Source organism: Mastacembelus armatus, chromosome 20, assembly GCF_900324485.2.
Source record: "Mastacembelus armatus chromosome 20, fMasArm1.2, whole genome shotgun sequence".
Classification (NCBI taxonomy): Eukaryota; Metazoa; Chordata; class Actinopteri; order Synbranchiformes; family Mastacembelidae; genus Mastacembelus; species Mastacembelus armatus.
The window spans coordinates 14,318,229-14,342,193 of NC_046652.1; the positions used below are offsets into that span (position 1 = coordinate 14,318,229).

The 23,965-nt window shown below is 36.7% G+C and overlaps 1 protein-coding gene across 1 annotated transcript in view; it reads right to left on the reverse strand.

Annotated features, from left to right (window-relative positions):
- LOC113121517 (cadherin-12-like) overlaps positions 1-23,965 on the reverse strand; it is a 95,162-nt gene that overhangs the window by 54,281 nt on the left and 16,916 nt on the right. The window contains exon 2 of the mRNA XM_026292090.1: positions 12,459-12,903. Within this exon, the coding sequence (XP_026147875.1) occupies positions 12,459-12,704 (246 nt within the window). The 5' untranslated portion in view covers positions 12,705-12,903. The remainder of the gene's footprint in view (positions 1-12,458; positions 12,904-23,965) is intronic.

Sequence of the window (23,965 nt, forward strand, 5' to 3'; positions counted from 1 at the left end):
CAAGTTGGGAAGCACAAACAATCATGTTATCTATTCTTGTGTAATTGCTGGAAATGGAATGCCTTACATGGATCCCAAGGATTTTGGGATTTTAACTCCTAAAATCAAAAGTGTGCTAGAGTGGTGGAGTCTCTGTACTTGTTTTTGGTATACTTCCTAAACATTAACTAGTAAAATACACTCTAGAGCATGTACCTAGATTATCCAGTTGTTTTTTATGCATATATGCAATACAAACAAGCCAAATGAAAGGGAACGATTTATTATTGACCCTTTTCTACACCAACATTTGTTTCTGTGTTTACTAGTCTTTAATAAAACATAATAATAAAACAAATGTTTATTCCAGTAAAGTAATCTGTTTTCTGTAATTATTCATGCATTCATTCATTTAGCATTTCCCATGACTTGTAATCTTTTGCAATTCATTCAACCTTTCAGCAGGATCACTTGTACTAGATTGTCTTTAGATTTAATTGTTACAAAACTTACTATTTTGCCACATTAGACAGATGATATTGTAATAAATGTGAACAACAGTTTCAGTTCAGACATGGTGAGTATCAGATGAACTGCTTTAATAGTGTAGTCATAATAAGGTCCATATTTTTACTAGTTTTTTTCATAGAAAAATACTGACAAAAAACACACAGTGGGTGTACATGTATACACCTCTGTACAGTATCATGCAACCAATAAAAATGACCTGTAACAAAAACACACACAAACACATTTGTTTATTTCTTATGGGGACTTTACATTGACTTACATTTATTTCCTGGACACTTGCCCTATCCTTAACTGCATCCATCCATCCATTATCTATACCCGCTTATTCCTTAACCAGGGTCCCAGGGATCTGCTGGAGCCTATCTCAGCTCTCTTTGGGTGAAAGACAGGGGTCCACCCTGGACAGGTCCCCAGTCCATCACAGGGCCACATAGAGACAAACAACCTCACACACTCACACTCACTCCTATGGGCAATTTAGAGTCACCAATCAACCTGACATACATGTTTTTGGAAAGTGGGAGGAAATCAGAGTACTCGGAGAAAACCCACACAAGCACGGGGAGAACACAGAAAGGCCGGGTTGCAAACCCACGACCTTCTTGCTGTGAAGCATCAGTACTAATCACTCAGTCACCAGGGTACCAGTGATCATCTGGTACCCAAGAGGAAGGCCAAGTACCTACCATATGTGTGTCTGCAGGTTTTACAAACACACACACACACAAAATTATCCATATATCTGTATAGATCGATAGATCACAGAAATTGAGTTTGGGTTGCATAAGTTTGTCTATTATATATAGTAAAATAAATAGTGAGGCAATTGAAGGAAGACAGGATGATAGTGTCACTACATAGATAATTTATATAATTAAATTTATATTATTTCGATAGTAAAACTATAACACATAAAGTTTAGTTAATTGTGATTGTTAGTTAACATTTAGTTAGTTTACCGCAAAAAGCATATTTTTCATTTGCAGCTTTTCAGTACAAATGTAGTGGAACTGATTCAGAAGTGAACAATATAAGATAAAAAACGAATGCAAATAGTAAAAGAATAGGTATGTTGACTCATTAATTATTGGTGAAACTTGAGTGGTATTAAATAAATATCCCATTACTCTAACAATGGCTCACAAGGACTTCTTACTACAAAATGCCCATTTGGCAGTATCACAACCTCAAATTCCTGAAGTGATTTTACTAAAGAGGAAAAGAAATTGTCCGTTCTTTTCTTGTAACAGTTGTTTCCAATTTCCAACACAAGAATGAAAAAAAGTCTGTGCCTGCAGAATTCAAATCATGGCATTAGTGATAACGTTATGTAAATCCAAACATTTGCTTAATATAAAAGAATTCCCAGGATTACAAACTCAGAGCTGGCTCATAGAGACAATATGATGATATGCACCCATATTATAATAAAAATGTTTTTACACTCCATTTTTTATGATAAGCATAATTAGGAAGACATTTTGCTTAAGGTACGAGTTCAGCTAAGCTATAAAAAGAAGCAGGTACTGCAAGGAAACTAAAAAAAATAAGATTCCTGTTACTGTTCAAACTCATACCATCTGTTTAAGCAATTATGTTTGCATTTGTCATTTTCTTGTCTCTCAGATGATTGCTCAGTATTCATCTGTCTACAGGGACTGTCAAACATATTATGTTTCTATTTTAGACAGTTAATGCTTTTGTCAAACACAATTCACTGATCATGAAACTCTTCACTCTTCCTTAACCTAATTTTACCAGGATGTATGGCTTGTTGGAGACACACATTAGATACTGTGGGTTCAAAGCCATGGCCTATACCTTTCACAGTGTCCTCTAGCAATTAGTCCATTGTTCCTTGCCTGACACCACTGAGCCAATGCAGAAGGCCAGCCACTGCATCAGAAATGTTGTAATGACAAATATCAACAAGCTCATGAGCATCCCCTATTAATCACAAATGCAAACTAGTGTACTCATATTCACTGAAGCTACTCAACTAATCATTCATCAGAGTGGCCATGCAGTAGTAGCATATTCAGAACAGCAATATGTTTTATAAGGACTCTGAAAGAGTGTGGTATTCCATGTTATTTTCAGGATTTGCAGCACACATGTTCCCTTAGCGACTATGAGGCAAACCTGCATATAGATTAATTTGAGTGATTTCAGTAGAGAACATAACCAACCTCTGTAGAAAATGGTGTAATTGGATTTCTGCAACAAGGATTATTTGGAGCTGCTCGCAGGAATGCATATGAAAGCCCAACACTTTGCTGAGGCTTTCTTGACTGGCCCAATAACCCTGCACCATGCAGTTAGGAACAATTACAAATGAGCAAATACTCTGAAAACGGTTACAACATACATAGCTAACATAAGCACTTGTGTTCTTGTGACTTGTGCAATGTATGATATTGATATTTAAAATTCCTGGTTTACATTATAAACATGTACGGTGGATTTAGACTTTGTGTGAATAAATTGATTTTGGTTCATAATTAATGATGTGTTACACTCTAAAACGTATCATAGCATATACTGTATCATGTATTCTGTCAGAATTGCTGAAACACTATGTGCTAGTAATCAGTGTAAATCCTTCAATACCCATTAGGGACTGTATACATCCCTGCCCTGAATTTATTTTTAATTTGCTATTCATTATATGAAAAATACTAATAATGATAACATTTCAATCTAATAATCACTCAACCACTGTCCTACCTCTCAGACTGAACAGCAGCATATTGGTATGTTCCACTTCTGAGTTGCATTCTAAGGCCTACAATATCATACCACACCATGACTGTTGGTTGTATGGTTTTTGAGGTAAGGAAACACATAGAACTGCTGAACAATTTTGGCTTGCATGCCTTTTTTTTTTTTTTTTTTGTTAACATCTAGAGGTTTGCTATCTGGGTTGTGTCATGGCTCACTCAGGTAATAGGAATGGAGGTGGAAAAACGCACACATATATGCACTGCATGCTATATGGGTAGATATACATTACAGATATGTACGTGTGTATGTGTGTGTTTGTGTGTCTGAAAGAAAGATCTAGAGAGAGATGGAAATTGGAAAAAAGGACACAATGGGATAGATTGACAGATATAGCCTAGGGTCTGTGAGAACAGTAAACCTGTGAAGCTGTATAGCACAATTCAGTGCTCAGTATGTCTCACCTATAGCTGTAAACAGGCATTCATGAAAACCCAGCAAACTACATTCACTTACTGTGGATGGGTGACGTTTGTGACTGTGGTCACATTAATATATATGATTGTTAATGATTTTAGAAACTAAGGCTCTATTTATTTTTATTATCAGACTTGATTAATCAGTATAGTAGCATTGAGATTAATGCACAATGCAGTTTTATAACTAGGATCACAATAGTACTGCCCATCAGTGTCAATGGGAAAATGGGAAATGTTGACCACAGTATTAAGTGATACTGAATGGACATTAGCACACCATTTCAAATATGAACCAGACAATTCGGGAGAAAAGGTCATTACCCACGAGGACAAAATATATGAACTATATTACTTTGGCAGGACAGATGAATGGCATCATTAGCTTTTATTTCAGCTGTTCTTTTCTGAATTTCTTGCAACATTCATCATCAACATATATTACAATTGTAAATGCCCTCAGCCTTTTAATATGTTATAATGAGCAGCTGAGTCACTGGCACACTTAATGCATAATATTCGGAGGAGCAATTCTTTTAAATCAGTGTGCATTTGACAGGAAATTACTTGAGCAAAAGATTTCTAGGTGAATTTATAGAAAAAAAGAGAAAAAAAAAACGTGTGAATATGAGAACGTTAAGCCACATATGTAAAGCAGTTCTTTCACTTGTTTTCAAATGTGTATCCATATATGAGTATAATTTGTATTAAGTAATTTTATTAATCCTCGAGTATAGGGTAATGTAATTGCAGATATAGTATTTGTCCTTGTGCACTATGTTCCCCTTCTCAGTGATTGCATTTTTGTTGTGCCAGACAGCCAGTTACTGCATTAGACACCCCTTTTATGGATCTCAGGAATAGATCAACAAGAATATTATTTGGTACTTTGCTCAGCCTCAGCATGTTGTACCCTTGCTTAGCTGTAGGTCACTGGATAGACCTATGTACAGAGTAGTAAAAAGCATTCCAGTTATGAAGCCTGTGATTTTGTAGTCAGTGTTAATTAGCTTGCAGTCAGTCACACCATTACAACAGTGGCTACTGTCATCACAGCACGTTTTTTTTATTTGGGCCTTTTTAGGTTTTCAAGCATTTTACAGCTAAATTCCAGGTAAATTAAACGGAACCATATTGTAATAAGGCTGGTAAATCCTAGACCGTAGAATATTTGTTGTACATTAGTCTTGTTGAAAAAACCTTTTATGTCCTTCTTATAGGTCTTCATTGAATGATTAAGCTGCGGGCTCCATATCAGCTATAAATCTCAGCCAGATGTGGGGTGGGACTGGGAGGATGAGCCATCAATAAAAGAAGTATGGTCATTCTTTGTCAGGCAGGGAGTGAAGGAATAAACAAGTTGTAGGTGAAACAGGGATGCCCTTTCTACCAAAAGTGGTTTATTGACTTTTATTTAAATGAGCGACCTTTTGTCTGCAGGTGTGAGAAATGGAGCATTGGAGCATGTCATTCCATGTCCTGTACTGAGAAACTTTTTATTTGATTTTTTTTTTGATTTTTAAAGGTCCTAAGTGTGATTTCATCTAAATTGATAGGATTTCTCTTTAACCTTTAGTGCATCTCCTATTTTTAAGGATGATGTTTTCTTTCTGAACTGAAAAAATGCTTCATTGTGGTAACTTTATTTTCCTTCACTGGATTTTCTTGCCAAGTGAAAAATGTGTTTTATTCCATTACGGTTACTAATCCTCATAACACTGCTTTACTGTGCTGCCTGCACGTGATTTCACTTAGAATGGTTATCTTATGTTATATACTGTATGTGCAGGTAGGTTCGCTTTGTCAACTAACCAAGGGTCACAGGCACATTTCAATCAGCTGAAAGCACTGTCATTAAAATATGATTATATTATATCAGCTATAAATTTCTTTGGGCACCAAAACACTTCAGTGTTGACAAATATTACAGTACATGTAACTTACTCAAGCTAGGATGGCAGCTCAGTGAAACGTTGAAAGAGATGCCCCTAGTGCTAGTGATGAGTGTAATTCAGCTAAATAACAAAAACTGGATTTCACAACAGGACCAGCTGATGGACAGACTAAAGAAGCTTATCAGAATTAAAGATGCAATGCGTGGGCATGGAGGATTTGGAGTTTTTTAAAGGCATCTTTGATGGACAGCTGACAGCTCAGTAATTAAAGCTAAGTAACAAGTAATGTAATGTATTACTTTTCCAAATCAGTAATTACAGAACCAATGTAATGACTAACTTAGTAGTTGAGTTTTCAAGTAACCTGCCCAACACTGCTGGTATTTGTATCTAATTGCATTGAGAATCTTGAGACCACGATGCCCTGATGTTGGTCCACAGTCAGACACATTATTGTCTGCAGTGTTGTAAATACATCATTTTAACATCTAATCGGAAGTCCCATCATCGTTGGTGATGGCCAGCCTGAGAGATGCACTGCTGGTAATGACACCTCTCCTGGCCGTACATGGCCTTTATATTTATCATGCATTGAAATGACAACCACAGTTCCAATAATGGAGAACTGCCACATTCCTATAATTCAGGAGAAAACATGTCAAACAGCAATTCATGACCATTATGGCCAAATGAAAAATATCATGATGCTAGACAGAAATGCTGCAGAATATCTGCTGAGCTGCTGAATTCAGTGGAGAGTTTAATAGAGAGTAAGAGAAAGCAGCCTGACTTGATTTACAGCCACACCACTAATGGCAGATGTTTCTTGCAGATAATCACTGCTCAGCATAGGAGAAGCTTCAGCATTATCTAATTGTGAGTGCACAGGGTTGTTACATTAACCCCCATAGCCTGTCTGGGATAAAATTGCTAATCTGCAATAAAGTGGCTGCTGTCAACAGGGGACAGACAGAAGTTTGGCTACACTACGGCTGGTATTAAATATGAATTGTGATCAAAGTGATTTCAGATCAATATATTCTTTTAGAGCCTTTGTATATCAAGCAAGAGAATGTGCCTTTTATTAAAAACTGCAGCGGAAGAGTCATAAAATTGTTATGGTTTGTTATTTTTATGTTTATTTGTCATTAACAAAATTGCAATATAGAACATACTTCAACAGGTAATAATGGTATAAATCCTTTACTAAATACTCCTGGTATCCTGCTTTTTACTGCTAATCTATTACTGTATTGCTATCACTATTGTACAATTTCTAAAGCAATTCTGATTTAATCTAAGTGGCAGTTTCAGTTTCACAAAGGAATCCAGAGCTGTTCATACTCTATAAAGAACCGCTTTTCTAAACAACTGCAGTTCAGTTACCCTTGAGCAAGGCCTCAGAGCAATTGCTTCCATATTAATTCCAGTAGTGGGGACCATTAAAGACCATGCAGAATCTAGTCCTGACCCGCTTTACACTTCAGGCAGGAGAGAGGATAATTAAGTAAGTAGTGTAAGTGGCAGCTCCCAGTACAGTGCCTGTAGGCTTTCTAACATTCCCTCCACGTTTAGTGGCTGCCACCTCAAGTTGCTGTTAGGGCAAGAATAATTAAAATCTGGCATAAATATTGAGATAAAGTATTGTGTGTAAAAATCAATAGGAATATATTACTCTTGTTGTTTTTCACAGATAGACACATTTGCAATTTTTTTCTTCTAAAATTAGGTCACATTCATTATAAATTCACTTTATTTTGTAGTCGCTACAACAAATGGAAATGTAGACTAGAAATATGTCGTCACAATAGAATTGTGCTTTGCTTCATTATGTATACAAAGGAGACCATAAAGGATTAATTATTATTATTATTATTATTATTATTATTATTATTATTATTATTATTATCATTATTGTTGTTTTTGTTGTTGTATTTGCTCCTTTCTATATCCCCTACAATGCTACAATGTAAATATCAAAATTTGGTGTTGTATGAATGTAATTTATGTTTAATACATTTCAATGAATATGGTATTAATTATAAAGGTAGTCAATAACAAGAATAATTTTCCCAGACTACTGTCTCACACAAACCCAGTCTCATTCCCATGGCATTAACGGACATTAAAGTCATGGCAAGTGCTGGAAATGCATTTTTGTAGAGAGCTATGACATTAGTGCAGATGTTTTGACGCTCAAAACAACAGCACTGGTCACATCCTTACAGTGACACGGTATAGATGCAACAAGCTTCTTGGTTTGAAGAGATGCTCAATTTCAGTGAGAAAAAATGTGCAATGTGTTGTAACCCATCCATCCATCCATCCATCTTCTTCCGCTTATCCAGGGTCGGGTCACGGGGCAGCAGCCTAGTCAGGGTTGCCCAGACTTCCTTTTCCCTGGACACTTCCTCCAGCTCTTACAGGAGGATACCGAGCCGTTCCCAGGCCAGACGAGAGACATAGTCCCTCCAGCATGTCTTGGGCCTTCCCCAGGGCCTCCTCCTGGTGGAACATGCATGGAACACCTCCCCAGGGAGGCGCCCAGGAGGCATCCAGAACAGGTGCTTGAGCCACCTCAGCTGGCTCCTCTCGATGTGGAGGAGCAGCGGCTCTACTCTGAGCTCCTCCCGGGTGGCCGAGCTCCTCACCCTATTCCTCACCCTATCTATAAGAGAGCCCCCGGACACACTTCGAAGGAAGCTCATTTCAGCCGCTTGTATTCAAGATCTTGTCCTTTCAGTCATGACCCAGTGCTCATGACCATAGGTGAGAGTTGGAACGTAGATTGAGATTTGCCTTTTGGCTCAGCTCTTTCTTCACAGCGGACCGGTACGTCAACCACGTTGCTGCTGCCAATGCACCAATCTGTCTGTCATTCTCACGCTCTGTCCTTCCCTCACTCGTGAACAAGATCCCAAGATACTTTAACTCCTCCACCTGAGGAAGAATCTCTCCCCTGACCTGGAGATGGCAAGCCACCTTTTTCCAGTTAAGAACCAAGTAACCCAAGCTGCAATATATTTTTATAACTAAACACATAGTTTTAATGCCTAAACTTAAGTACTTTAGTACTTCTCTTATTAAATCTAACCATGCAGTTTTTCTTAATATACCCTATCAGTTAACTAATGTTGAGAACAGCACTGGTTTGGTGGTTACCATTTCACAGCAAGAAGACCCCAGGTTGAAATCCATTTTTTTTGTGAATTAGTCATGTGGGTCTTGTTTATGTTTTTAAGTACCAGTATGGTCCAGTTAAAACACTTAATCTTGTTTCCAAACATCAGTACTCTCCACCCCATCAACAGTGGTTGTCCCACTTCCTCATTTCTCCCTCCAGGGTTTATGTTGCATTTTTTATGCTGTCAGAACTGACAGAATTACTGCCTCTTGTTAGCAATCTGAATTATGTGTTCAGCGCTAATTAGTAGTGATTTGGCTGTTGCAATTGTTGGAAATGATGTATTTGACTCAACCCTCTTGAAATAGATTCGACTACTGTTTACTATTGTTACTGCAGTGGAAGACATACAATCCTGACTAACACTTTCTCCTTTTGTTAGATTAATTGCACACTAAATAGAAACAAATTCTTGGTGAAACACTTTCTATTAATCCAGAGATATAAAAGTTAAATAATAGCTAAGAAGGGCTTGAAGCCACATATAAAATGGACTGACATATCATCTATTTACATATTTAACCTGTCACAGTGTTTCTATTGACAACAACAATAATAATATTAATAATAACAGACAAATGATTCGTATGATCTCCGCTGATAGATTTGGGAAGATGAAGATATTAAAATTGTACATTAACACAAATGCATCAAATTAAATAGAGATGATTCAAATCAGTGTGATGATTACTTGAAAAAACATGTTATAACATACACATAATTATTCACCCCATTCACATATACATAGATTATTCAGGTTACTAATGTAGATATAAAGAATAAAGTATTGAATAAAGAACACTTTGCTAGTGTTTAAGGATAAATGCAGGCAACTGACTGAATACAACAGCACAATAGCTGACATTTGGTGCTTTTGCTAATTAAATGAGAACCACATAACTAAACTGCCATGTACCCATAGTTTGAGGCACACACACACACACACAAATGAACCATAACTGCTGAGAAAATTACCTACATAATCGTAAAGAAGCTAATTAACGTTGATTGATTCTCAAAAAAAAAAAAAAAAAAAAAAAAAAAGGTAGATGAAAAAGCTTGGCATTCCTCTTCAACTGAATGCAGGAAATTTTGACGCCAAAGACGAAATACTAGTAATAAATTTGATAATTATTGTTTAGGTTCAGAGGAACACCTCTAACACTTAGAGGAAAGTGGCCAGCTCTTGAACCATACAACCTCAGTACTTTGCAGGTCACTGAATGGAAATCATGTTTACACTCTAGAGTGCATACATTACCAGTATTAGGCATTGATGTATTATAGGACAAGCATTTGTTGCAGCGAGACTCATGGACCATTAGAGTTTATTTATGTGCCTTGAGAAACAAAACTGTTACCTTTAGCAGCCTCTGAGATTGTACTGGAAAACTCATTGGAAGAGATATTACTAGCACCCAGCCCTCCCAGTGTACAGCCATTATTTAACTTTAACTTTTATCCTGTTACAGCTACAATTATTTTAAAGCAACAGTCTTTCCCTTGAGTGTCCCGACAAAGGTCTGAGGTTGTCATCTCCAAATGCTTTTCATATGGCAAAGGATCGGTCAATTATTTTGAAGCAGTGCAGCAGCCCAGGATTAAGTGTCTTAGGAGTGCATCAGACAGCAACTTTCCTCCTCTAGCTTTTAGCCTCAGAGACTTCCACAAACAGCATCATTTATCAGGGCTGATTGTTGTGCACTGTGGCAGATAACTTAGTCTTACTATTATCCTATGAAAGCTAGGAATTCATCCTTAAACTTACACGAAGTTTACTTATAAATTTCTTGAGCCACAGCAGAGTATACAAAAGCCAAAAAAGCCTATCTATCTATCTATCTATATCTATATATAGACAATGTTTCTTTGCATATAAAACCTCTTACAACACCTCTCTCATGATTACAAGCACCTGTCTAACCACTTGTCACTAAACGCTACTACAAATCTTGTTTGTGGCTAACAGCCTACTCTTCACCATGCAAGGGACATGGTCTTTCTTTTGTCTTCCGTCTCTGACAAAGACAGACAAAAGAATCTGGTATACCGGACCCTCTTGAGGCTAAAGTTCCTCTCTGAGTCCTCTGTGAAAGACATCAAGTAAAACGCACCAAGAAGTAAGTTTTGCCTATCTTGCCTAAATGCATGAAAAGCTGTTTTCATCTGCCTACCCAGGTCAGAAGCATCAGGGAGTAATTCAAGATAAAGGAGAAAGGCCTTTACGAGAAGCTCAGTCATCTAATCCCTGATAGCTTTCCAAAATGAAACTATTGTAACATGAACAAATGACTTAGCAAGTCTGTTAGTCTGACATGGTGACTTTCTGAGCATAGGGACGTTTCTTTTTCCTGTGGACACAACCACTAAAGCGTCACATGTAGGTGAATTAATAATAGTATAAATTTTGAAGCACACTTTAAATGCAATTAGAATAATGAATGGTTAATGTTAGAAGGAAATTGCTTTCCAATGAAAGGTAATCACTCAGCAGTGAAATGGCAATGGTAAATGAATCAAAAAATCACAGATTTTAAACGCTGGCAGAGCAAATGTACTAATGAAGCTGTGGCCTATTCAGGTACGTCAGCCTGACCTGAATTTTGTATACTTGGTAATCAGCAAGGGTTTTCAGACCAAAGGTGGAGAGACAAGCCAATGTCTCAGTTCTTTGTCAAGGCTAGTGAGAACTTTTAGTACCAGGGTGGAAAGTGATCAGATATAAGAGAAAAAAAAAAAAAAAATCAATGTTTTGATCATAGCTCTTTGCAAAGTTTAAAACAAAAATATAGAAACTGGACAATCTGATGTTCAAAAGACATGCCAATTTGGTACTGCAAGAAGGTTTTAGTTGCCTTGTTACAAAACAAAACAAACATATTTAAGTGAAAATAATCATTGATTAGCATGCTATAGCGATCTGCTGGACTGTGGAAGTAATTGTTATGGCCTCCAACAGCAAAGGACTACAACTCCCAGCTGGGCTGTGTCCTCATTCCTTCAGGGGAATGGCAACTTCCTGGACCAAATTCAGGATGTCATTATGGAGTAGATATATGCAGCAGCATAATGACCTTCAGCTTTAACCTTTGCTAGGTTTTATAAGCAAGATGTCCCTGTGTGATCCGTGCCACACAGGGACAGTCAGTCATAACAATAAGCTTGTCTGACAAAATGGGTCTGCACATCCCCATAATGAGATACCAAGACAGATCCTAGAAGGATAACGTGAAGTCAATTAGCTTGTAACCCCTGCTCTCACATAACATGAATGAAATGTCTCACAAGAACACCCTCCTTAAATGAAGAAAGGAAGAGGTGGGGCTTATTTTGATTGACAAGTGACACTAATTGCATCAAAGTCGATTTGATTTTTTACATATTACAGACATTTTGTCGAAGAGAACACCCATACCCAAGATATTTTCACACTGAATATGTACATATGTCAAAGACAAACATGCAATATTTTGATATTTATTTTGTTGATATTACCCATTTTAATCCAGAATAGTTTACACAAAACATAACTGTTCTTTTCTATTTCTATTTTATCTTCCTTGTGTGCTATAATCTTCTCTGTATATAACAGATTTTTCCAAGCTCTTTACTCTTTACTGTGATTTATGACTTTTCCTACACTATAAATATTTGGAAAATAAGGTTTTTTACCTTGCCCACATACTGCGGATCTGACCCCATGTACTCCTCCAGTACGAAGAACTGGTTCCACACCCAGCCTCTTTTGACCCGCTGAAATCCAGCTGCCCCATTCTTCATCGAGCCCACCAAGCTCCTGGCGTGCTCCCCTCTTGTCCTGCTTTGTCCCAGTGTCAGTGAAGGTGGACGCAAAGAAGAGACTGAGACTTCGTTGACAAGAATCCACAGGAACAGCAGCAGGCAGTTCCTTGTTAGCATTGGCAATCTGTGAGATTCAGGTTTCCAAGTTAAAGTCAAGTGATGAGAGCTGAGACACAATGAAACAACTTGTGAAGGTGGATATAGGGAATGGGTGAGGTAAGGGGTTGTGCCAAGTGTGGCAAACCCCAAAGCAGTTTTCCTGGATCTGTCAGGTTCCCACTCAGAGATGGAGCTGGCAAATTATGGAGCTCATCACCTGAAGGAAAGAAAACAAATGAACAGTATGAAAGGTTTGCTTTTTACCCAATCTTACAATACCTTCATTATAATACAGTATTATTCTGACTAGACAGTAACAATGACGTGTAACACACATGTTCATTATAAAGCTTGATGTTCAGAAATACCAATTTAATTTAGTGGCATTTTCTGGCCCATATTCTTCGTCTCTGTTTTTAGCTGCTGAATGATAAATGGTCATACTGGAATGCTTAAACATTAACTTAGGTGTTATAATTGTTTAATTAGTGATAGATTACATCTGCACTGTGATTTGCATTATTTTTAAATTAGCTATGTTATTGTCTCTTTAGTCAATGTGACTTTATTTTTCTTGTCAATTACAGGGCACCACACATTATGCCACAGACCTGTTACCCTACTGTTACTGTAGTTCCTGGATTGCCCATAAACAAAACATGTCCACAAAAAAAAAAAACAGCTTTTATTTAAGGACTGCTAATAAGCTTTTTTTTTTATTTTGCATTAACAAACCCTGCCTTAGTATTTTTTTTATTAAATCTCCTGAAATTGAAAAATAGATAAATAAATAAAAATGTGCAGTTATCCCAGTGACAGGCAACCATTTGAAGATATACCATGATGCATTGGCAGTTCATATATCAAAATGACATGTGCTGTATGAGCTGTCAGTGCAAAGCAGAATGCTCACAATGATTTCTTTAAGATTTTGCTTTGTCTGGGACATCACCCGGTTAGGAGCACAACAGATTTGACAAGCAACAGCCACAGGACATTTGCAGATTTGCAGCAGCATGTCATTTGACAGACGTGTTATATGAAAAGGGAATTAATAGTATATAGAAGATTAACATTAGACAGTCCAGCAATTGAATGATTTTTTTTTCTCTCCAGAATGTTTTGTTTATGTCTTCACATAGTTTTGTGAATTGTCTATGAATTGCAAACATGCATAAGACAGGAACTGATAGTTGTCGAAATATATTTTTTAACATGTTCGAGATTTTTAAAACACCTCAGTTACTATATGTAATACTTTTCAGTTTTCATTTCCTTTTCCTTTTCTGTCTAAAAATGCAAGTGGGTCTGATCTCTCAGTCTTAAAACAAACCATTTATGATATACTTTAGAGACCTAATGAAATTTATATCATCCATGAAACCTGTCAGAAGAAATACAGCTACTAAATAATTTGTCACATCAGGAGCATGTATTAGTGCATTAATACATAAGTAAATAAAAATTGAAATAAAAATCATTAAGCCTTAGGATATTCTACACTAACTGACCTATTTAGACATAAAATTATCTTTTTAATTCATAGTATCACTTTTTTTTTTATTGTGAGCATAGAAACAAGATTATGTCATTAAAAAGATCATACACTACACAGCCTTATGCACAAAGGCAGAATAAATAAATAAATCTTGCACAACCAAAGTAATTAGTAAAGCTTCACACATTAGAGCAAACAGATATTGCACTGTTGCTCTTCTTACCTTGTTTTCAATCATGACTACCATGTCAACACTCAAGCATTCAGCTCTGGCCTTGTTACGAGACACTTAATTGTACAGAGAAAGGAAACACACATTGTTGGAGTAAGGAATGGAGCTAATGGTTGCCACACCTGGTTTACTGTTCTTCTCTCCCTGCTAATACATTTATAAGCTGTAGAGTAATAGAAGACAGCGTGCCTTTAATTTCATAACTGGAGCCCTCATTGACATCATTGTCTTTGATTAATTATACAGACTTGGAACATTGGCTTCAGAGGGAAATTACTTCAACAAGGTTATGCTGTGCACCGAGATCCATTTATTCTCTCTGTCACCACAGTATCTTAAAAGTCAAAACTGATCTGCAAAGTTCTCCATGCAAAATTGGCAGGAACTATCTTGACATGGGTCAGACATGCTTCTCCCTTAGGTCGCTCCTCATTTAGCATTGACATAATGGAAAATGACTGTTCCCATAATTCCTGCAAAATCACGCTTCTGCCACTGTATGGCCCTGAGAGGGCTTGATGCATATTTTATGAGATAAGTTCATTAGCATCTGTTGGGCTTTGGTTGTGAGCCTTGACCTGTGTGTCTACTTCAGATAACATGAAGCAGTGGGCTGACAGCGTTCTCACACATCACCTTCAATAATCAAAGAACATATGGCTAGACGATCTGCTGGTGCAGATTACCACCCACAAGAGACTTCCACAGAAAGCTATTAGTCTTCAAGGCTTCCATAAACATGACAACCAAATAAGTAGGCATTGACTTCTGGCGGGGAGAAATGAGTCATCTGGTTCAGGTTCTTGTATTGCACATTTGCATATGCTTCACTTCTCAATGGATATGTGGGAAGGCATTTTTTTTTCTTTTCTATCTTTAATAGTTGCAGCAGATTGCAGCGTGGACTGGCATGTCATTCAATGACACAACATCCTGTTTTTTAAAGGTGTCATGGAGCTGCGTAGCCATGATTCAGGCAAAACATTATCATCTGGGTTTAAAAAAAGTATTTGGAATGTTAAAAACTATTTAATGTTGATTCAATAGCTGAAAATGTACAGAAGATTTGATTGAAGCTCTGAATTTATTGAGCTGTCATTCCTTGGTGTTAATATAAAGGGTTATATTTCATACCATCCAGAAATGAAAGCATCATCTAATGGTCATGTTACAAAAGCGTGTAGTCCACATTTCAAAGAAGCAGCAGGACTTCAACCAATGGATACCGTAATACAGTGATATACTACTGGCAATACCTTAGAGGATCACCATGAGTAAACCCTCACTGATTTAGTTAAGAGAAGGCAAATTAAAGTGTGGATATGAGATGATGGACTTGAAGCTTAAAGGTGTTGAGGAGTCCTGGATGCTGATAGTTGTTTTGCCAGTCCACAGGTGCTCGTTATGAACTGACCCTGGAACTCATCCAATGGTAAGATTTATTACTGATGAATGTAATTATGTGGTAATAGATTTACTTGAATATTGCACACCTTTCAATTTCTATTCCAATCATTCCTGTCATCATGTCATGAGCCAGACTTAATTGAAAATAAATGAATATTTTAGGGAACATTTTTGAAAAAATGTTAATGTGCCTTCATTTACCCTGTATGTGTGTCCATTCACTTGATTGAACATTAAAAGGTGAACAATTACTGAGAACAGATGGGCCAACTGCACAAGGAGCATCCTGCCACAGATAATGTTGTTTTCAATGTCTGATATAACAGTGCCCCTTGACCCTGGTTAAGGAATAAGCGGGTATAGAGAATGGATGGATGGATGGATGGATGGATGGATAGAACAGTGGCAAAGGCTCATCTCAAATAACAGATGTGTTGGACTTGGTGTTCATATTTTTGTTTTTCAGCCAGTGTTTGTGGGTCTGGTGGACCCACAATATGTATTTTGGGGTTTTTAATTAAACACAATCAATTTTATGCAATATAAACAGCAAATATGGTTAATATTTGCCCTTTACCTTTGTTAGATCATATTTATTAATTAAAGTGCTACTTCTTTTTGTTTTTTTTTTTTTAATAAAACATAATAAAAAAGAACATCAATTATAATCAGGATATGAGTGGGAAAAAAGGTTTTTCATAACTACTGATTGTTATTTATTTGAATTTCATCAGAAATTTAATCCATTCAGGTCAGTTTACACAACACAAGCTGAACACAGACAGTAACCACATCAGTCTAGGCAATACATCATCCCCACTGAACACACTACTTATACAACACATGTAGGGCAGAGTTTTACTGTATCTTGCATATGCAGTAAAAAATTAAAACTGGTCCCATAGACCTGAACACCATACAGGGGTAAAGCACTTTCAAGACAACAATCAAACAGTGACCTCAGCTAAACTGCGGGTCTGATTGGTCAGAAAGCATGTGCACTGACAAGATGAAAGATGAAAATGTTAGGAAAATCACTCTGAAGACACTGTTTCTGCATGACTAAGGCTAAAGAAGACTAATATAATTTAAGGCCTTCAGAGGACTAGTGGGAGGAGAAAAATGTAGGTGGAAGCAATGTAATCAAAATTGGACCACAGCAGGCCAGTCAAGCTAAATTGTCAAAGAACACCTCATGCATAGGTTATATCAATAGTAAACAAGTCACCAGTAAATCAAATGATTGCTACATTTACATCTACATTTACTCACTTAATATGCAGTTTGGGTTCACCTATGCTGTTATCTTTAAATAAAAACAAGGTGCGTTTTCCATGTTTAAGCATGAAACAATAATACATGAGATGCAAAGCACCACAGTGGATATGCTACTTTTTTGTTTTATTTTCTGTATATGATATTCACTGGAGGGCTGCTTGCATTCAAGGCTGTGCACAAAGCTGTAAAGGGAACAAAACTTCATTCCCTGAACAATGGAAACATTAATATGATATGATGAGTCATCTTCCCCACTTTTTCTTTCGTCCCACGCACATTATCTTTGGGAAGAGCCAAAGGATGTCTTCAAATCACATTATGTCTAGGCAGTTGTTAAGCTGGGTGGTGGCTATGAAATGTGGGCACTCACACCAGGAAGATGATGACTTTTTGTTTTGCCAGTCACCCTTCAGACAAACTAATTCATTCATGAGAAGTTGCACACTTGCAGGACAATACTGTAGAAAGGCTACTGATGATTTTTGTTTTATATTGGGTTTTTTGTCCAGCCCTCCGTTTGACCAACAGCATAGCACTTTAAATTAGCAACCTTGCTGAAAAACTGATTTAGACATAAATAGCACTGGTAATTTAAAAAAGATGAAGTCACTATTGAATTCCAGTTTTGGCCCATAGATGTGTCTTGTTGAAGAACATCTTTATCTTTCACTGAGTTCATTAGAACACTAAGGCAGTAAGCCAAAACACACTCATTTAATAGTGACAAATGGTAACTACTTTTTTTTTTTTTTTTGCCAAGTCCATTTCTGTGATAAATGTTCCTTGATGCTTACTTGACTAAAGTGCTCTGTCGGCAGAAACGAGGACATCACTGGAAAGAGACACTGTAAAGAGTTTTTGGTAATGTTGTGAAAACTCCTGTGGAAATAGAGTTTTATAGACTGTCAGTGAGTTAATATAGAACAGTGTTGGACTACAGATATGTTAATATTAAGAAATCAATTTTTGTTAAATAAAAAAAAAAGCCTAGGCTTGATGAATCATTAATTGAATAGTCATTTATTTAATTGTATGTTAAAGTATTGAGAGAGACAATTTTAAAGATCAGTATCAGGGTCAGCATTAAAATAATGGATAAAAATAAAGCCAATCAACATATAAATCCATGATTTTATTCTAATGTGTTCTTGTCCACCTTAGCCAACTAATGTCAGAATTAGAGTCTGAATTTGGATGTGTCTGTGCTCACCAGTGGAATAAATTGTTTTTTTTTAACAGATAAATATAAAAATTGGCTACATAAAAACATTTCTTTCCTATTAGCAAAGAGCTACATACAAAACATTCACGGCCAATCAGCCAATCAACTCAGAAAGCTAAAAATACAGATGTCAATGGCAGCTCATACCAGCTGTCACTATTAAACTTAAAAACCGTGAGCAAATTGGTGGCAGGCCAATTTAATTTAGTGTTGGGTTAAAGTGTGTTCTCTAAGCTGATGCAGCATTAAAAGATGTTTTTATGAAGCACCACTCTTAGAGAGTTTTGTAGATTCAATGACAACATCTTTCCTCTAGCTAACAGTTTCAGTAGTTGCATTCTCACAATTAAATATTCATTATATCAGATCAATAATTTAATCTTATCATCGATTTTAGCCAGCACCTTATATATTTGGATCAAGTACATTGTGAAACATGAAGACTGTCCAATTTAATGAAAAATGGCTCAGACTAGAAATCAGCAGGACTTCAATTGAGACACCCCTGGCACAATATCTATATAAAACAAACACTCTCCAGAAAAGTAAGTCTGTTTTTATTTGGAATATGTCACTCCATCACTCCTATATTTTCGCTTTGTCACCTTCTTGCTAGAGACAAAAGCAGTGTCAACCTAAACCCAAAACAATTGAGTTCTTCTGCATCAGTAGAAATCAATAGTTGTGCTCCATAAAAGTAAAATATCAGAACAATACAGACAAAAAAAAAACTCGTCTATTTCTCCTATATCCTGAAAATCCAGTGCTCAGCTTTCTTTTATCACGTCTTTGACATCTGTAGTTTTGACAGATAAAAGTATTCAGAGTCAAGAGCCATGTCTGGAGCACCACAGGTGGACAGGCAAAAGTTATTATCCAGGCAGTCAGTACTTATATTTAAATCTACTGTGCTGTGGTATGAGGGGCTGTTATGTCCATCCATTAACTATACCATCTGTCCTAAAGAGGGTCATGGAGTGCTGCAGCTAATCCCGGCTGACATTGGGCAAGAGGCAGGGTGTATCCTGGACAGATCACTACTCTTTCACAGGGCTGACACACAGAGAAAGACAAATTCACACATACAGTCAATTTAGAGTCACCAATTAACATAGTGTGTGTGTCTGGAGAAAATATTAAATTTGCTGTTGTGACTTCGCCAGAGGGGCTTTTTATTGTTATTATTGTTATTATTATTATTTCAGTCATAAATCACCTGACTGCTCAGGAGCATCTTTTCAGACATTTGTGAAACCAGAATTATTACATCTGACATTTTGACTCTTTTGATAAAATGACTTTCTCTAGGGGAAAAATAGCCCATTTCTGAGATGTTGCTCTCAGAGCATTGTTTTCTATCTTACTGTGATGGAGGAAAAAACAGACTTGATAATAGACAAACAATATGCAGCTTCATCAGATCAATTTTGTCAATTTAGGAGTCCTGAGATTTTTGACTATGTGCACTCCTTGAGATGGTATCACCCTTAAACATAATCCAGTGATGATGAAAATTAATAATTATCTCTGTGTCCTACTGAACGAAGGTTGCCTTTCTGTTAGGGACTGAACTTTTCCCTCCTGAAGATATAGAAGGCTTAGCTGTAGAAACTGGCCTAAGGCAGTAAAGAAGCACCACACTGACTCAGCTCTCTCCGCATGAACAAGTTTGAATCCCTTGCCAACAAATTATATGATGCAACAGGAATATATACAAAATAGAAATAGGCACAGAGGGTCTGAGTTTTATGACTTTTTCTTCTTAACTCTTTAGATGAGATGGATAATCTGTGACACTTAAAAAATGATCCCTAAAGAAGGAACGAGCCAAAGCTGCTTCTTGTTTTAGTAAGAACTGCTGCTGTTCCCTGATCTGAACCCAGTGAATGCATGTTAAAATAAAATATGTGAATGTGGAGACCTGTCAGCACACAGCTTGACTATGAACCAACAAGCCAGAATGATAGTGGAAGAGTCATTTTACCTGCTACTCCAGGGTGTGCAGTGAAAACTCAAATTCTTTTGATGCCCGCTGCTTCAGTTTGAACTAAGAAAACTGCAAGACTGAAATCTGAACCTTGTAGTTGTGATGCAGCGTGTCAATAAACGCTGCTGAAGATTTTGCCAGCTATTTACAGAAGAGGTTACAGAATGCAAGTCAGATTATAACGAGACAGATGTCACTGGGCAAGAGGTAAAGCACCTGCTCTTTTCTAGGTGGAGTAAAAAAAAAAAAAAGTTCTCACAAGAGAATGTGTAATCAAAACACTTGATCACTAAGAAATAAAAAAAAAGAGTAAAGATCTTGTAAGAAACACTTTCACTTTTCCACTAAGGTGTACAATCAATTTGTGAAAGGCAATGAAGCACAGAACCACTTTCTACTGTATAATGCAAATATTACTGCATTATGACAGACAATGATTTTGGTAAAAACAAAACAACAAACAAAACTAAGTTAAACATGATATAGTATGAGAGTTAAGAGTTTTTTTCCGAATATAATCGATATTCCATAGTTTATTAACATGTCTAGCATGGAGTTAAGACATCAGAATAATGTAACAGCTATGATAATCCACTATATACAGGATTGTTGTTGAAAGCTCAGCAGTAGAGTCATTTTTGCCACAAATGTCCTGCTATCATCATTAAGGGGCATTTAATGACATGAGATACTGCTATTCAGTAGCAAGTCTGCCAGTGAGAGCTGCACTTGGTGATCAGTAATCAATGAACAACACACCCCAAGAGATTTTTCATTATCACTTGTGATTTCACTCATGCAAGTTTAAAGTCTGTTTGGGTGAAATTTGCCAAGTTTGGAACAAGAGAAGAAAAAGAAGATTGGACCTTATTTACAAATTGTCGCTCCTAATAGAAGCTGCAGACCTGGAAAAGTTGTTCAATTGCTGTTGCTCAGTTGTGGCTGTTGGTGGATGTAATGTCACTGTAAAGCTCTCTACTGAGTCAGCTTAGTGGTGGTTCAATATTGTGGAGCTGATCTGGCACAGTTAATTAGTGTTATCTTTATTGGACAATCCGAAAGAGAATTTTCAGGATTTGCAGTTTTTTTTGTTTTTTTTTTGAGTTTTTATCATCCTTTCGTATGGTGAAAGGAGATTTTTAGGCATTTTGCCAAGTCATTTCCACAGCTGAAACTTCATGAAAGAAGAAAAAAATTGATGGACTGCAAGTTGGCCTCTTTAATCACAGCTGAACATCATTTCCCTATTACAGCTGTTGTCTTCTTCTAATTACCCTGATCTAATAACTGCATTTCCTTGCTGTGACAGACATATATCCCAAACTATTATGACTGTCATTATCCAGCCGGAGCATTTTTCACCCAACAAGTTTTCTATTTTCGCTTAATTAGACATTGCTAAATGTTAACAGATAAAGCTTGGGTGAACAAGTCAGTCTGTCTTCAGATTTACACCCAGGCTGAGCAGATGGCAGTAAATTAGATATGAGAGAGAAAAAAGAAAGGAGAAAGAAAATGGGTAGTGGCTTAAACATCTTCAGAATTCATGTGTACTTGTAGCAGAATAAGGCATTTGGAGGTGTCTACAAGGTGCTAGTGTGTTATATTCAAGAAATGTGATGCAAGTAATATTATCAGCAGTCTCACCTCTTTCTGTCCCCTTTCCACTGTTGACTGTTTTGACTGCTTGGCTGTTGTGATATTAGGTCTTACTGTAACATAACGTTAAGAAAACATGAAGACCAAAATGTTTTCACCTATTAACAGCCTTCCAAACTTCCCCCAAACAAAAAAAAAAAACCAAATAGAAAAAATAAATAGAAATAGAAAAGTGTTCATGAGTATTCACAAATATATGACAAGTAATACCAACATTGTTATTCAACTCTGTAGACAGGTGGATGCTAAGTTAATCCAACAAGTCACTGTTCACCAGTTAGGAGACTTATTTTGTACAATGGGTTTATCTTGGTCACCCTATGCAGAAACTGCTATTTGTGGAGGAACATGCACCTTGTTGTCACACTGTGCTGCTATATAAACCTCCCTCTCTACATGATAAGTAAATACAGAATAAGGTAATGCTGAGTATGTTTTTTTTCTCCAAGTTGCACTGCATTGTGTTTCTATTCTTTTGTTTATGTATATTTTTTCCCTTCCACCATAATGACTACAGTTAAAAAGGGAATTCTCACCCGATGAATGCTGTATTATTTTATTATTTCAGGATGGCTCTAAAAAGTTTGAACGCATAGAAACTTGATGATGCTTAATTAAGTGGCTCTGATGCTGTGGAGCTGTCGCTTTTGTGACTGCAGGATGGTGGAGAAATGAAAACCAATTAAGCCCTTTTGGTGTATAATACTGGCAAACAGTGTGGTGAGGAATATGAAGATTTGCACTTGACGTGGTATGTGGCAAAATTGCTCTTATGAATGACATACAGTATATTTACTAGTTCATGACTCTAAGTTATACTGTACAAATATGCCATTTAAATATTTGTGTGGTTGTGCATGTGTGTGTGTGGAGAGATACAGTATTATAACTTGGCATTGTCATTACATAGTTTGAAAAGCAAAATCTTAAACTTCATGCAAGCACAATTACACTTTTAAGGAAGGCATCATCAAACAAAGGCAGTGGCTCTTTCCTTTAAGATATACCACTTAACAGTAATTGTACAATATAGACAGTTTCATTCATTAGCCCAAGCTTTGTTTTGTCTTTTTTGTGCAATATGTTTTCTACATGTCAGTAATGGCTTAGCTGTTATTGTTTGACTGTGACTCATTATGACAATTCCATAGCACATCTTTTCACGCAGATTCGATGTTTAACTTAACAGTTCTATTCAAAATACAACCACATTAGTCTCTTTTTCAGAACAAGATTCATCACCGTGTTTTTTCTATTACCACCATAATCTAAATGCAAATTTCAACTGTCCCTTTTTCTAGCAGGATGACACTTCTGGCACAGCATGTGCACTAGGATTGAGATGTGTGTTTCTTCCCTATTCTACCTCAGTTACATGGAAATTTACTCTCAAATGAAGAGACTGCTTATCGTGTTGACATATTGTGAAAAAAAAAAAAAAGAAATCTAACACTGTTTTATTTTGGATCTACAGACCTATTGTCATAATAGCTACGTGCTCAGCTGTGTAAAACTGATTGCTTTCTAAGGAGAAAATCTTTGAAGCTGTCCACAGGGATGACTTAAGAGGAGAATATTATACTAAAATAAATCACCATATTACAGGGAGGAATTCGTAGTGGAGTTGTGGATTCACGGTGGTACTCTTCAATGTTCCAGCTGTTAATTTTGAATCCAATTAAATTACAGTTTCTATATCTATTGCTTTTAAATAAAATGTTTAAATTTAATCCTCAGGGGATATACTGCATTTGCCATCTGGACTTAAATCAAAGCTATGCAGAGATTTTTTCTCACTAAAGGTGTGAGACTTGTTACTTCCGTCAGTTACATGAGCAGATAGAGGAAAAATACACAGTATGCATGCTGTCTATAAACAGTGTGATGCCACAGCTCTCCTGGATGCACTGTTATGGCTTGGTGGCACTGAAAGTCTTCATCATGCCTTCCTCCCTTTTTACCCATGCCATCAATTTTCTCTGCATGGATACAGACC